General features: G+C 35.5%; 1 protein-coding gene across 1 annotated transcript in view; it reads left to right on the forward strand.

The window, feature by feature from the left end:
* Positions 1–7159, forward strand: part of C2H1orf185 (chromosome 2 C1orf185 homolog) — a 31148-nt gene extending 23989 nt beyond the window's left edge. Inside the window, exons 4-5 of the mRNA XM_044236765.1 lie at positions 5416–5452; positions 6765–7159. Of these exons, the coding sequence (XP_044092700.1) occupies positions 5416–5452; positions 6765–7159 (432 nt within the window). The remainder of the gene's footprint in view (positions 1–5415; positions 5453–6764) is intronic.
* The last annotated feature ends 6633 nt before the right edge of the window (positions 7160–13792 follow it).

The raw sequence follows: 13792 nt of genomic DNA on the forward strand, positions 1-13792 counted from the left end.
TATTCCAGTGTATGAACTGACCAAATTTTGTTTGCAAATAACCAAAATTATAATTAAAAGACCTCGAATAGCTAAAGCAGTCTTGATAAAGAACAAAAATGGAGAGAGGTATCACAATCCCAAATATCAAGATACTCTACAAAGCCTTAGTGATCAAAACAATGTGGTACTGGCACAAAAACAGACGTGTAGATCAATGGAACAGAAAAAAAAAAAACGAGAAATGGATCTACAGCTGTATGGTCTACTAATTTTTGAGAAAGCAGGAAAGAATATCAAGGGAAAAAAGTCTCTTCAACAAATGGTGTTGGGAAAACTGGACAGCAACACGCAAAACAATCAAACTGGACCACTTTCTTACACCATACAAAAAAAAAAAATTCAAAATGGTTGAAAGACCTAAATGTGAAACAGGAAACCATCAAAATCCTAGAGATCACAGGAAGCAACTTCTTTGACATTGGCCATAGCTACTTCTTACTAGCCATATCTTTGGAGGCAAGGGAAACCAAAGTAAAAATGAGCTATTGAGACTTCATCAAGATTAAAAGCTTCAATGTTGTATCTAAAACCTTTTCTAATCTAAGGTGTAAAGATTTATGCCTGTATTTTCTTCTAAGAGCTTTAATAGTTTTAGCTCTTATATTTAAGTGTTTGATCTATTTTGAGTTAGTTTTTGATATGGTGTGAGGTATGGGCCCAACTTCATTCATTTACATGTACATATCTTGTCCCAACACTATTTGTTGAAAAGTCTATTCTCTCCCCAATGATTGTCTTCAAACACTTGTCAAAAATCAATTTGTTATACATGTGAACATTTACTTCTGGAATGTCAGTTCCATTCCATTGATCTATATATCTATCCTTATATCAGTTCCACATCTTAATTATTATAGCTTTGAAGTAAGTTTTAATTTCAGGAAGTTCTCCAACTTTTTTTTTAGGATTGTTTTTGCTATTAAGTGTTACATTTTATATTTCTATCTTTGATCCACTTTTAGTTAATTTTTTAAATAAGGTGTGAGGTTTAGGTCAAAATTCATTTTGGGAGCTCCTGATGTCTAATTATTCCAGCACTATTTATTGAAAAGACTATCCTTTTTACATTGAATTGCTTTTGCAACTTTTATCAAAAATCTGTTGAGCAGGGACGCCTGGGTGGCTCAGTTGGTTAAGCAGCTGCCTTCAGCTCAGGTCATGATCCCAGCGTCCTGGGATCGAGTCCCACATCGGGCTCCTTGCTCGGCAGGGAGCCTGCTTCTCCCTCTGCCTCTGCCTGCCTCTCTGTCTGCCTGTGCTCGCTCTCGCTCCCTCTCTCTCTGACAAATAAATAAATAAAATCTTTAAAAAAAAAAAAATCTGTTGAGCAAATACATGTGGGTCTATTTCTGGATTCTCTGTCTATACTGTTGACCTGTGTGTCTATTTCTATCAAAACCACACTCTAGCTACATAGTAGGTCATAAAATTGGACAGTATTGTTCCACCAATTTCATTGTTCTTTTTCAATTTTTTTTTAGATTTTCTTGGTTTTTCGCCTGTTCATATAAATTTTAAGATAAATTAATCTCTACAAAATACCTTTTTGAGATTGTAATGGAAATTACATTTAGTTTATAGATTAGTTTGAAGCAATTGCCATCTTTACTACAATTGATACTTCTATTGACCTGTCTTCTGTGACTTTTATCAATAAATTTACTTATTACTTTTAGTAATTTGTGTGTGTGTGTGTGTGTGGACTCCATAGGTTTTCTTCAACACAATCATATCATCTGTGAAAAACATCAACTTTACTTACTTTCTAATCTTTACGCTTTTATTTTAATTTTTCATCTTGTACTGGGTAAGACCTCATGTAATAATGATAAATAGAAGTATCAGGAACAGTTATCCTTTTTATATCCCTGATCTCAGAATACATTCAACTCTTTACCAGTAAGTATAAAGTTCACTATGAAATTTTTGTAGATGCATATTGTCAGGTCAAGGAAATCTCCTTCTATTCTTAGTCTAATGAAAGTTTGTTGTTTCTGTTTTTTTTAGTCATGAAGTTTGCTCAATTTTGCCAAAAGGCTTTTCTGCATCTTTTGACATTGTTCACATGGATTTTCTCTTTTGTTATTGTGAATTACATTGAATTTCAAATGTTAAATCAACCTTGTATTCCTGGAATATTCCTGGAATAAACCCCAATTTACTGATATATTTTAAATCACTTTTACATCTATGTATATGAGGAATATTAATCTATAATTTTATTATCTTGTAATATCTTTATTAGATTTTTTAAAAGATTTTATTTATTTCTTTATTTGAGAGAGAGAGAGAGAGAGAGAAAAACAGGAGCAGTGGGAAGGACAGAGGGAGAAGCAGGCACAGGGAGCTAGGCTGAATCCCAGGACCCTGGGACCATAACCTGAGCTGAAAGCAGACACTTAACAGCCTGAACCACCAAGATGCCCTTCTTTGTTGTTAGATTTTAAAATCATAGTTATTCTGGTCAGAAAACTATGAAATGTCTCCTGCTCCTGTCCTTTTTGAAAAATTTTTGTGTATAATTGGCAATACTGCTTTCTCAAAGGTTTTCCTAGAATTCAGCAATGAGGTCACCTAGGTCTAGAGTTTTCTTCCAGAGAAAGTTTTTGACTATAAATATAGGACCTTTAATAGATATGGGGCTATTTAAGTGTTTTATTTTGTATGCTTTAGAAATTTGTTTTTCAATGAATTTGTCCATTTGATCTAAATTATTAAGTTTATTGGCATAAAGTTTTAATAGTATCCACTTATTTTCCTTTTAATATCTGTAGAATCTTTAGTGATGGCACTCTTTTCATTCCTGATTCTATCTCTCTTTCTCTAAATCAATCTTGCTCGGAATATTCAATTTGTTATCCTTAGACTTCTTTTATGTAAACATCTAATATTTAAATTTTCTTCTAAGCAATGCTTTTGCTGCATCCCACAAATTTTTATGTTTTGTTTTCATCATTATTCAGTTCAAAATATTTTAGAAGTGTCCTTTTGTTGTCTTCCAGGATATTGACATTTTTGAAGAATACAGTCAGTTACTTTATAGATCATAAGATTGATTTTGACTTTCCTTGTGATCAGATTCATTTTATCACATAAGAAGACATACAATGTTCATCTGCTTTTCACTAATGATTTTAGTTGATCACACCATCAGGATGATGTCTATTCTTCACCCATTGTATTATTCCTGTTTTTACCCTAGCAATTAAATAATCTGTGTGATGACACTTTGAACCATGTAACCATGAAAATATCTTTCTTCATCAAACTCTACTTACCAAGTAGACAGGTGATAAGTAAAGTTCCTCTGCTTACCTGAACCAAGGTAAGGTTCCTACCTGAACCTTGCTTTACAAAGCTGTAGCAAAATAATGTTTTTCTTATGATACTACTTCCATCTTCCATTGGGCTTTCTACTATAAGAAAAAAATTCTCTGTCTTTATTATCTGTGTAGACTCATGGGTTTCTGTGTTATTCAGCAGATGGTAGTCCATTACTGTACTTATTTTGATGCTCATTTTTTTCCAGATGTAACCAGTGAGAAGCCCCAGTTTGTTTCCCTTTTTTATACATCCCTGTCATTTTTTGAGCCCTTACTTCTGAAACTATAGCATAATTTTTAATAGTTGGAAGAATATTGATTATATTATTATCTATGTATCATAATACATTTAAGTATATCTTTTACAATTTTAAATTACAGATTTAAAAAATGCTTAAGATTGTTGTAAAGAACATTCTGGTAACTGAATATTTACATAAATCCAAAATTATTAACCTGGCATAATACATTTCTAGTAGTAGATTTGTTATATGGCCTTCCAGAAAAATTCTACCTATTTATAGGCAGCAATATGTAAGAATGTCAATTTTGCAATTCCCTTAAATTTGGGTGGAATTTCAATCAGTCTAGGGCCTTATTCTGTGGTCCCCAGACCAGCAATATTGTTATTACCTAGGCACATCTGTTAGAAATGCACAGTCTCGGGCGCCTGGGTGGCTCAATGGGTTAAGCTGCTGCCTTCGGCTCGGGTCACGATCTCAGGGTCCTGGGATTGAGTCCCACATCGGGCTCTCTGCTCAGCAGGGAGCCTGCTTCCTCCTCTCTCTCTCTCTCTCTCTCTGCCTACTTGTGATCTCTCTCTGTCAAGTAAATAAAATCTTTAAAAAAAAAAAAAAAAGAAATGCACAGTCTCAGACCCCACTCCAGACCTACTGGGTCATAATCTGCATTTGAACAAACTCACCGGGTAAAACATAGGCACATAAAAGTCTGAGGGACAGCATTCTGATATAATTTATATAGGAGTCACAAACTGAATTGGTCCTAAGTCTAGGCAAGGTAAGTCAGGAGCCTGTACTGGCATTTATATTAATAAAAGGTAAACAGAACAAATAAGTAAAGCTGATTGCAAAAAAAGTGCTTGGGTGTTATCCTATATACATATAAGAAATATATGAAATATATATATTATATATATACACACACTCACATGCACTGCACACACACACATACTTATAATGTATACTATATAATGAATAGTGTGTGTGTGTGTGTGTGTGCGTGTGTGTGTGTGTGTGTGTGTGTGTATCCTAAGAAACCATTTTGGGGAATAGGAAAATGCAGATCAGCATGGAGTACTAACACTGTTCCCCTAAAACACAAGAAAGCAATGTTATTATCTCTCCTGCCTCATTTTTACCCACTCCATCCCAAACACTCTATGCAGTAGCCCACTGTTTATCTAGTGGTCTAAGAAAAACTGATCAGAACCACTTGCAGAGTGTTACAATGGATACTCCCAATCTCCTCCCAGAGAATGTGTTTTAGTAAGGTCTGTGATATTATGTCCAAGTATCAGCATTTTAATAGGCACACCAGGTGATTCTGATGCCCTGGAGTTTGAGAACTACTGTACCACTACACTTTCCAGAATACATCTTAGAATATATTGTTTGAGCAACTATTTTATTTGCTTCAAAAGAATAGCACATGAATTCATGTTTTTGTTGTTGGTTAATGAAATGAGTAAGAATTTCAATTAGTTTTTTAGACCTCTCTAGTTCTAGTGACTCTGAGTTAGTGAGGAGGGGGAGAAATAATCCTGATGAACTCTATTTCACCCCTTCATTCCTAATCCTGAGATTTCCGTCTTGAACCAGTTCACGTTTTCTCCAGATGATACCTAAATATTTTTTTTTCTGTCAGTATATTTTGATGAAATAAACTCATACTGTCAGAAAAAAATTCCATCAAAACCTTATTATGAAGTTAAAATATATTATTCTCATATAAATATATGTTAAATATATTAAAGAAATTATAGAGAAACCATTCAGTTTTTAAAATATGAATAACTTTTTTTATGTAGGAGGAGAAAAGAAAAAAGGAAACAGCACATATAAAAGGTAAATTTTCTCAACAATTTGTTAGAAGAAACCATAATTATGTATAATTATAGCAATTTTTAAAGAACCAAGAGGCCTACCTAAATGTTATCTAAATATTGTCTTAATACCATGGAAATTCAAGGGAAACATTAATGTATTAGTATGTGAGTGGGCATATATTCCTTAAAAAACAAAACTTACAATGTCACATCTTAAAATGTGAAATTCAAATTTTTGTTCCTTATTTATACCCAAAAGCATCATAGTCAGGAGCATCTTGGTGCTTCATTGGGTTAACTGTCCAACTCTTGATTTCAGCTCAGGTCATGATTTCAGGGTTGTGAGATCGAGCCTGGCATGAGCTCCATGCTGGGCCCTGTTTCAGATTGTCTCCATTCATCCCCCCACCATCACTAAGATTAAAAAAAAAAAAAAAGTGTCATAGTCAATGCCATATAGTTATCCTGGAGGGTCAAAAGACATGAGTATTTTATAATCCTCTAGATATTGTATATTATGTCTTACTACCTCAAAATATTTTCCTCCTATGTAAGAAATGTTGGATATACAAAATGTAATAAGATATTTAAAACAGCTTTAAAAATTAATACATTAATATCAAAGTTCAGTATGTAAAATATTATAAAAGATACTTAATCCTAAGGTATATATATACTATATATTATGTAGTATATTTTCTAAGACAACATTTTTAAGTATAAACTGTGCAGTATAAATAATGTAATAATTGAAGAAAAATGAATCTTAGAGTACTAGAAGTCTAGGTGAAGTCCGTTGTGTCTCTGATCTGTGGTGAGTCATCAGTCTCTAAATCTTAGTCTTCTCTTTTGTGAAATGGTTCTAATAATAACTTCCTTGAAAAATTATTGAAAGGATAAATGATATATGGAAATATATCAAACTGCTTCACATATTATAAGGCACTCTAAGAATGTTAGTAGTTAGTTTAATTGGTGTCAAGGCAACCCATAGGCCCTTTCCACTGTGGACCAAACATTTTGTAATCTGCCTGCTTACAATATTCCAGAACTGAGCTTTCTAGCCTATTTAGAATCTTCTCCTATTAAAACAGGCTGATTTTCTTTAGAACAGCCTTTTCTATTCTTGATTGTAATGAAGTTGTTAATCCCCAGTTACATACTTAACATTGTACAGATGATGATAGAAACTTAGAATTTTCACTATTGCATCCTTCCGTCCATTTTAATCCAAAAAAGAGTCTGAATTTTAAAAAGAAATATCGCCTTTATATGTAAGATTCAGGTCATGAATGTATAGTATTCATAGTAAATCTAATTTTCTTTTACAGCAATTAAAGATCACTCTAAAGACGAATTCTGCCTTGCAACGCAAAAGGTCATTTGTGACCCCTCAGAGACTAGCTTGGCAACACATCCCAGCAGTGTTACCTTAACCTTATCAACACTACCGTCTAATTCTTATCACAGCCAAAGTATAGAAGCAGCTGATGACTGGTTTTTTGATGATACTCTAGCAAAAAAGAACTCTTCAATGCCTTTTCTCAGGGAACCTCTACTGGAAAAAGTATTTTCATACCTGTCAACAATTTCCTTAGAAGACTGTACTGAAAACGTACTGAATATGGCACTTTATGATGATCAGAAAGATGACAGCATTAAGGAAATATTTTCACGAAGAAATGCAGAGGTTGAAATACAAAACCTTCAACATAATATTGAATGACTTTTTTCTTTTGAAACATTGTATACACTGAAATCATGGAAAGTTAAAACTGAATCACCAGCTTCTGAGTCTCTTAACATGTCCATACTAATATTACTTGTTCTTTACCTTAGAGTGGTCCTACTTCCCTTGCCATTTCTTATTTCTAGAAACAAAATTACAAGAAGCAGTAGAGTGACATTATGAATATTAAGTTTAACTCCTTGTATTTCATCAAAGGACATAATAAATAATATGAATGTATTTCAACATACAAGAGAAATACTTTAAAAAATCTTCAGCATAAATAGATTTTTGAATAAAACATTCACAACATTTCCTTATACTTTTGACATTTTCAATTTTACTTCCATGTGGGTAGGGCTGGGCAGAATACTTCCATCAGCTTTTCTGAATTTTAAATACATAAATCTCTTAACATTCAAATTTTATTTTGTCATGATTTTGGTAAACAATATAATTTTACTCTTCTAGGGGAGCCTGGAAACTGAAGAATCCAGAAAACAATTTTCTTTGCCCCTTCCTATGTCCATTTCTCAGAATGGTTTCCCAGTCCTTACTCCACTATGATGGAAATGTGGCCAGCTATTTTCCTAAACCGCTGATTCAAGCTAGATGAATCAGAGTTCTCACTAATCTGAGAGACCCTTCTTTTTTTTTTTTTAAACATATCTTTATCATTTTATTAGGAATAATTCTAAGTGGGTAATGCAGAAAATTTACTGAGTTTGATGAGTTTTCCAAAACCTCTTAATGAAAATAATGAGAGACCCTTGGTCAGATTTCTATGTTTAGTCCTGAGGGATTTCTGAAATCATCCACCATGTAATTAATCTTTTTTCCCTTTCTCCTAAATAGTCTCCATATAATCAGTTCCCTCCTTTCTTCCTTCCCTCCTTCTCTCTCTCTTTCTCTCTCTCTCCTTTTCTTCTTTCTTTTTTGGAAGATGACTAAATATAATATTAACTTTTGTGCTTAAGTTACTCACCTACACTTGTGCATATCTTCCCAAGAGATAAATCATACCTATTACAATAAGTGAAAAGAAACTTCTCTCAATTAAAAGTAGCATTGCCCATGTCTATTGATTCTGTCCCATGGGAAATATTAAAAAGGATTAGAATACCTGTCTCTCCTGAACACCTCATTGTTTCTACATCGTTACTGGTTGTGAAAACAGCTCTCTAATGTCCACCCTTACATCTAAGTAAGCTGTTTGAACTCAGGGTCTGTAAGGAACAGCGTATATATAAATTGTTCTCTGTCTCTTGGTGTCTCACCAACTTATATCTTACTACCTATCCCAGAGAAGTTATCTCTAATTTTGGTAAGATGTTAAAACTTTTCTAGGAATTTGGGATCGGAGATAAGAGAGTCTAGCTTTGATCTGATTAGTCTCTGGAATAGCGGAAACAACCTGGGGAGCTATGGACTACGTTTGGGAAGGAAAAATAGTAAATCTGCAGTGAGAGAGCAGCGAAGCACTTGCAAAGTAAAAAGCAGAGATGAGAGATAAGGTGAATGTGATTCCTGCTTTCTAATAGTCCTCCATTTCCTTATTCCAGCCCTTCATGAAGCTGCCCTTGGCTTAGTATGGCAGTCTGGTATCCTAATAAGTTCCCCTGTTTGCTTAAGCTAGCAAGATTTGATATTTATTAATGTCCTGTTTTTAACTGTTGTTCTGGGCTTTGGTAAGGTACCCTTGTAATTTTATAATAAATTGTCCTTTTTGCATAAAGTAAAAAGAGTTCTGTTTCTGTTACTATGAACAAAGCATCCTAACCAAATTCTTGTCATTACAAATGAGAAATAAAGAGATCTATGCATATAAAATAATTGTTATATTATGAATGAATAGATTGAACTTTTTCTCAAAACCTAACACATTTACTTTTATTAAAATGTTATTCTATATCATAGCTATATAATTGAAAAGACTGATAAGCATATGAAATTACAACAGTCTAAAATCTTATTTTCAAGAACCGTAAAGAATCTTAAGATTTCACCATTCGTGCCCTCTGACAAGTTAGCCCTCAGTGGTTTTACAGTAACAAAGGACGGTTTATTATTCATAGCAGTAGCAAGGATGACTTTTGAAAGAGGCTGACGTCCATGGAGTGGATCATCTTGTCCACTTAATTATTAAATTTCTTCTGATATTGCTCTTTGGGTAGCATTTACTTAAGACTCATTTATATTCATATTCTGTGTCCATTCTCCATCAGGAAACTTACCTACATACATCATTCCTAGACTCCTTGTCACTAATTTTCCAGTTGTATTCCTTACAAGTCTCCTTCCATTCAGCCAAACCATTACCTACTGCCAATGAATCAACAAAAATCTATACTTCTGAAAATTTATTCTTCCAGGCTATACAGCTAGGTCACTGCTCAAAGTTATGCCTACTGAGACTTTCACCCCTGCCTATCAAGGCCATACATGAGCAGGGCTCTCTTTTTTTTTTTTTTTTAAGATTTTATTTATTTATTTGAGAGAGAGAGACAGTGAGAGAGAGCATGAGCGAGGAGAAGGTCAGAGAGCGAAGCAGACTCCCCATGGAGCTGGGAGCCTGATGTGGGACTCGATCCCGGGACTCCAGGATCACGCCCTGAGCCGAAGGCAGTCGTCCAACCAACTGAGCCACCCAGGCGTCCCAAGCAGGGCTCTCTTAATTTAGGTGTGAACTCTGAGATGATGCTGGCATATCATGTAGAACTGTCTGAAAGTCAGGATCAAGTATTTTCTTTACTTGATGCCATAGCTATATGGTGAGAGAGAGACCATGTAGCAGGAGTAAGAGCCATGGGTATCTCAACCATTTTCTCATGCAATTTCTTTGTGGTTTAAGAATCTGCTCAAATTCAATTTTATATAACCTAATGCCATTTGTAATTGAGTACAGATCTTCATGCCTAACTTTATGTGTTAGCAAATAAGACAACACCAGTTCATGGTGAACAGTTGAACTCAAAGGTAAGTTGGTGGCCATAGTCACATGTTAAGTCCCTACTAGTCTAATAGTAAGCCAGAGGATGTTTCCAAAGAAGAATAATTGGCAGGTGATAACATGGCTTTGTTTAGAATCCTACAGACTCTCATTAACCTAGAGTTGCCTGATAAAGTCTCCATGGAGTAGATCTATTTGCTACAAACACTTCACATAGCATGGATCTGCTATGTGGCAGAACTAACTTAGTAGCCTGAATCTGTTGCAGAGCTTTCTATTCTTCCAGACCATACTCAGAACTGGAACCTCTTTCAGGTTCCTCAGTGAGTGGGTCCAAGTAGCACATTCAAATGAAGTATATGTTACCTCCAATTTCCAAAGGAGTCCACTATACATTGTGCCTCTTTCTTAGTGGTTGGAGGTATCAGATGCAGCCACTAGTCTTTCACCTTGGAAGGGATATCCAGACATGCTCCAGACCACTGGATTCGTAGTAATTTTCCTGAGGCAACAGGCCCTTGAATTTTGTAGAATTTATTTCCACCCTCTGGCTTGAATTTATCTAACCATATTATCTAGGGTAATTACTAATGCTTGTTTACCATGTCCAGCTAGCATGATATCACAAATGTCTTCTGGTGTCCATTTGTGTGGAATGAGGATTAAGGCCCATTTAGACTAAATTATGACAGAGAGCTAGAGAGGTAATCTAACCCTGCAGTAGAACAGCGAAGTTAGTGCTGATCTTTAGAGATGAAATAAAACTGCGTGTTATCGTCCACTAACAGGAATAAAGAAAAAAATTATTTGCTGGAGGAATAGGTGGATAGCATATACAAGAGAAAGCACTGGTTTGCTCCACCAATGAAGCAACACCAGGAGCAGTAGCTATAATTAGAGTGACTACCTGATTAAATAGCTTAAAACAATCCATTTTCATTTTCTAAGTTTTATCTTCTTCTGCGCAGGCCAAATAGGCAACTTGAAAAGAGATATGGCAAGAATCACCACTCCTGAGTCCTTCAAGTGGCATTAATTTCTAATCAATCTCTATGTGTATTGCTTTTGGTTTATTATTTTGGGAGGGGAAAGCAGTTCTAGTGGCTTCCACTTCGTTTTTGCTAACATAATAGCCCTCATCCCATGGGTTAGGGAATGAATGTGGAGATTTTGCCCTTTGCTAAGTATGCCTACTCCAATTATGCTTCCTAGGACTGGAGGAAATAACCATGGGTTTGGTTTGGAACCCACTGGGCTAACTGAGATGAACCAGTCTAAAACTACATTAATGACCTTACTTCCATAGGCCCCTATTTTGACTAGGGGACCACTGTGACTTTTAGATATCCAGGAATTAGTGGCAGTTCATAGCCAGTATCTGGTAATCTGTTTTTTAAATCTGGTTATTTGCCTTAGCTCAATGCACTCTCACATTGGCTAATGGCTGCAGATATTTGGGAGGAAGTGTAGGAGGAAGATTTTCTATGTAATAAAATTTGTAATGTAAATTTTTAGCAGAACAGCTGGGCCCTTCCTCAAAGGCCATCTTTTATCTAAAAGGCTCTGAGTTTGAGAACTAGCTCAAATCTGGAAACCGGTTGAGGAACCACGTCTTGATATTGTGATGATTCAAGTTAGAACTATTCATCAGACTTAGAGCTTTTCCTCTTACTTAAACCAAATAAGCTTTTATAGGTTAAATCTCTCTCCACTGTGGTAGACAATAACTGAAGTATCTGCTTGACTCTTTCAACTCTCCAGCTGTTGTTTTGCCCCTGGATACCTTGGATTTTCACCTAAGCATGTAATAGTTCAAGAGTGAGCCATGGCAAAAGACCTGAAGAGAAATCTTTTGAAAGAAGATGTACGAATAACCAACAGATACATAAAAATGTGCTCAAAGTCATTAATCATCAGGGAAATGCAAATCAGAAAAAAAGAAAGCAATGTGATATGGTATTGGGTTGGAATTGAAGGTATTAGTATGTATGTATATGCAATGTGTGTTTGTGTGTGTGTGTATTTATTTACAATGATACTTCTAATACTATTATTAGCATTAGTATCTTTTTTTAATTTTTTAAAAAATTTTTAAAAAGATTTTATTTATTTATTTTGACGGACAGAGATCACAAGTAGGCAGAGAGGCAGTCACAGAAAGAGAAGGAAGCAGGCTCCCTGCTGAGCAGAGAGCCTGATGTGGAGCTCAATCCCAGGGGGGAGGTGCAGGCCTTTGAGGGAGGAGGCCGAGGGCACCGGGTCTGTGGGGAGGGAGTGGGGCGGGCCTAGTTGGGGGCGAGGACTAGGCCTGGGTGGGGAGCGAAGGCGGCTGGAGCTCCACGACCCGCGGGGACTCATGGGATCATGACCTGAGCCGAAGGCAGAGGCTTTAACCCATTGAGCCACCCAGGTGCCCAGCATTAGTATCTTTATGCTATATGTGTTTATACTGTATTTCCTAATACTGATCCCTCATCTCATGTATCAACACAGTTAATGCTCAGCCTTGGTTTCTTTTCTTTTTTAAGATTTTATTTATTTATTTAACAGAGAGACACAGTGAGAGAGAGAATACAAGCAGGTGGAGTGGGAGAGGGAGAAGCAGGCTTCCTGCTGAGCAGGGAGCCTGATGCAGGGCTCAATCCCACACCCTGGGATCATGACCTGAGCTGAAGGCAGACACTTATTGACTAAGCCACCCAGGTGCCTCTCAGACTTGGTTTCTAAAAACAATTCTCCACTCAAAGGAAATAATATTCCTTGAAGAAATGGTTAATTCTAGGACTGGGGCAAGGAAATTATGAAGTAAACCTAGAACATTTTCTTGCACCTAAAGTAAGAAAGTACACATAAATTGATGGGACCATGTCAAAAGGACACCTGAGTTAGCTTAAAGAGGCTCCCACTTTTCAAATTAGGGAAATTCTGAGGACAAAATGAATAATAATAAATTGTAACATATTGAACTAAAAAAGGACCCATGAATCCATCCTGAAAACCTTTTATAAAAAATTTAAAGGGCTAAGGACAGAAAGCCAATTAATAAATGTAGAAAGATAGAATTAGGAAATCATTTTTGCAATCTCTTTAGTAATAATTGATTTATGCAAGAAGTCATGTGTTAGTACACATTAAGTTTAAGATAGTTGAGAACATGATATTCACATCTCAAAGAATCTGTACATACACACAGATTCTGTACAAAAAGAGAAAAAACTACTTTTCCAATGGGAAAAGATGCTAAAAGTAATCAAACCAAATGATCATTTTTTCCCTTATTTTCATTTTTATTTATTTTTTAGTTAACATATAATGCATATCTGATATGCCATTGTTTGTTTCAGGGGTACAGGGGTACAGGTGTGTGATTCAACAGTCTTACACAATTCACAGGACTCACCATAGCCTCACCCTCTCCAACGTCCATCACCCTACCACCCCATCCCTGCGCCCTCTCCCCTCCAGCAATCCTCAGTTTGTTTCCTATGATTAAGACTCTCTTATGGTTTGTCTCCCTCTCTGATTTCCTCTTGTTTTATATTTTTCTTTCTTCCCCTCTGATCCTGTGTTTTGTTTCTTAAATTCCACCTATCAGTGAGATCATAGGATAATCTTTTTCTTATTGACTTATTTTGCTTAACAAATACCCTCTAGTTACATCCACATCATTGCAGATAGAG

Source organism: Neovison vison, chromosome 2 (genome assembly GCF_020171115.1).
Source record: "Neovison vison isolate M4711 chromosome 2, ASM_NN_V1, whole genome shotgun sequence".
NCBI lineage: Eukaryota > Metazoa > Chordata > Mammalia > Carnivora > Mustelidae > Neogale > Neogale vison.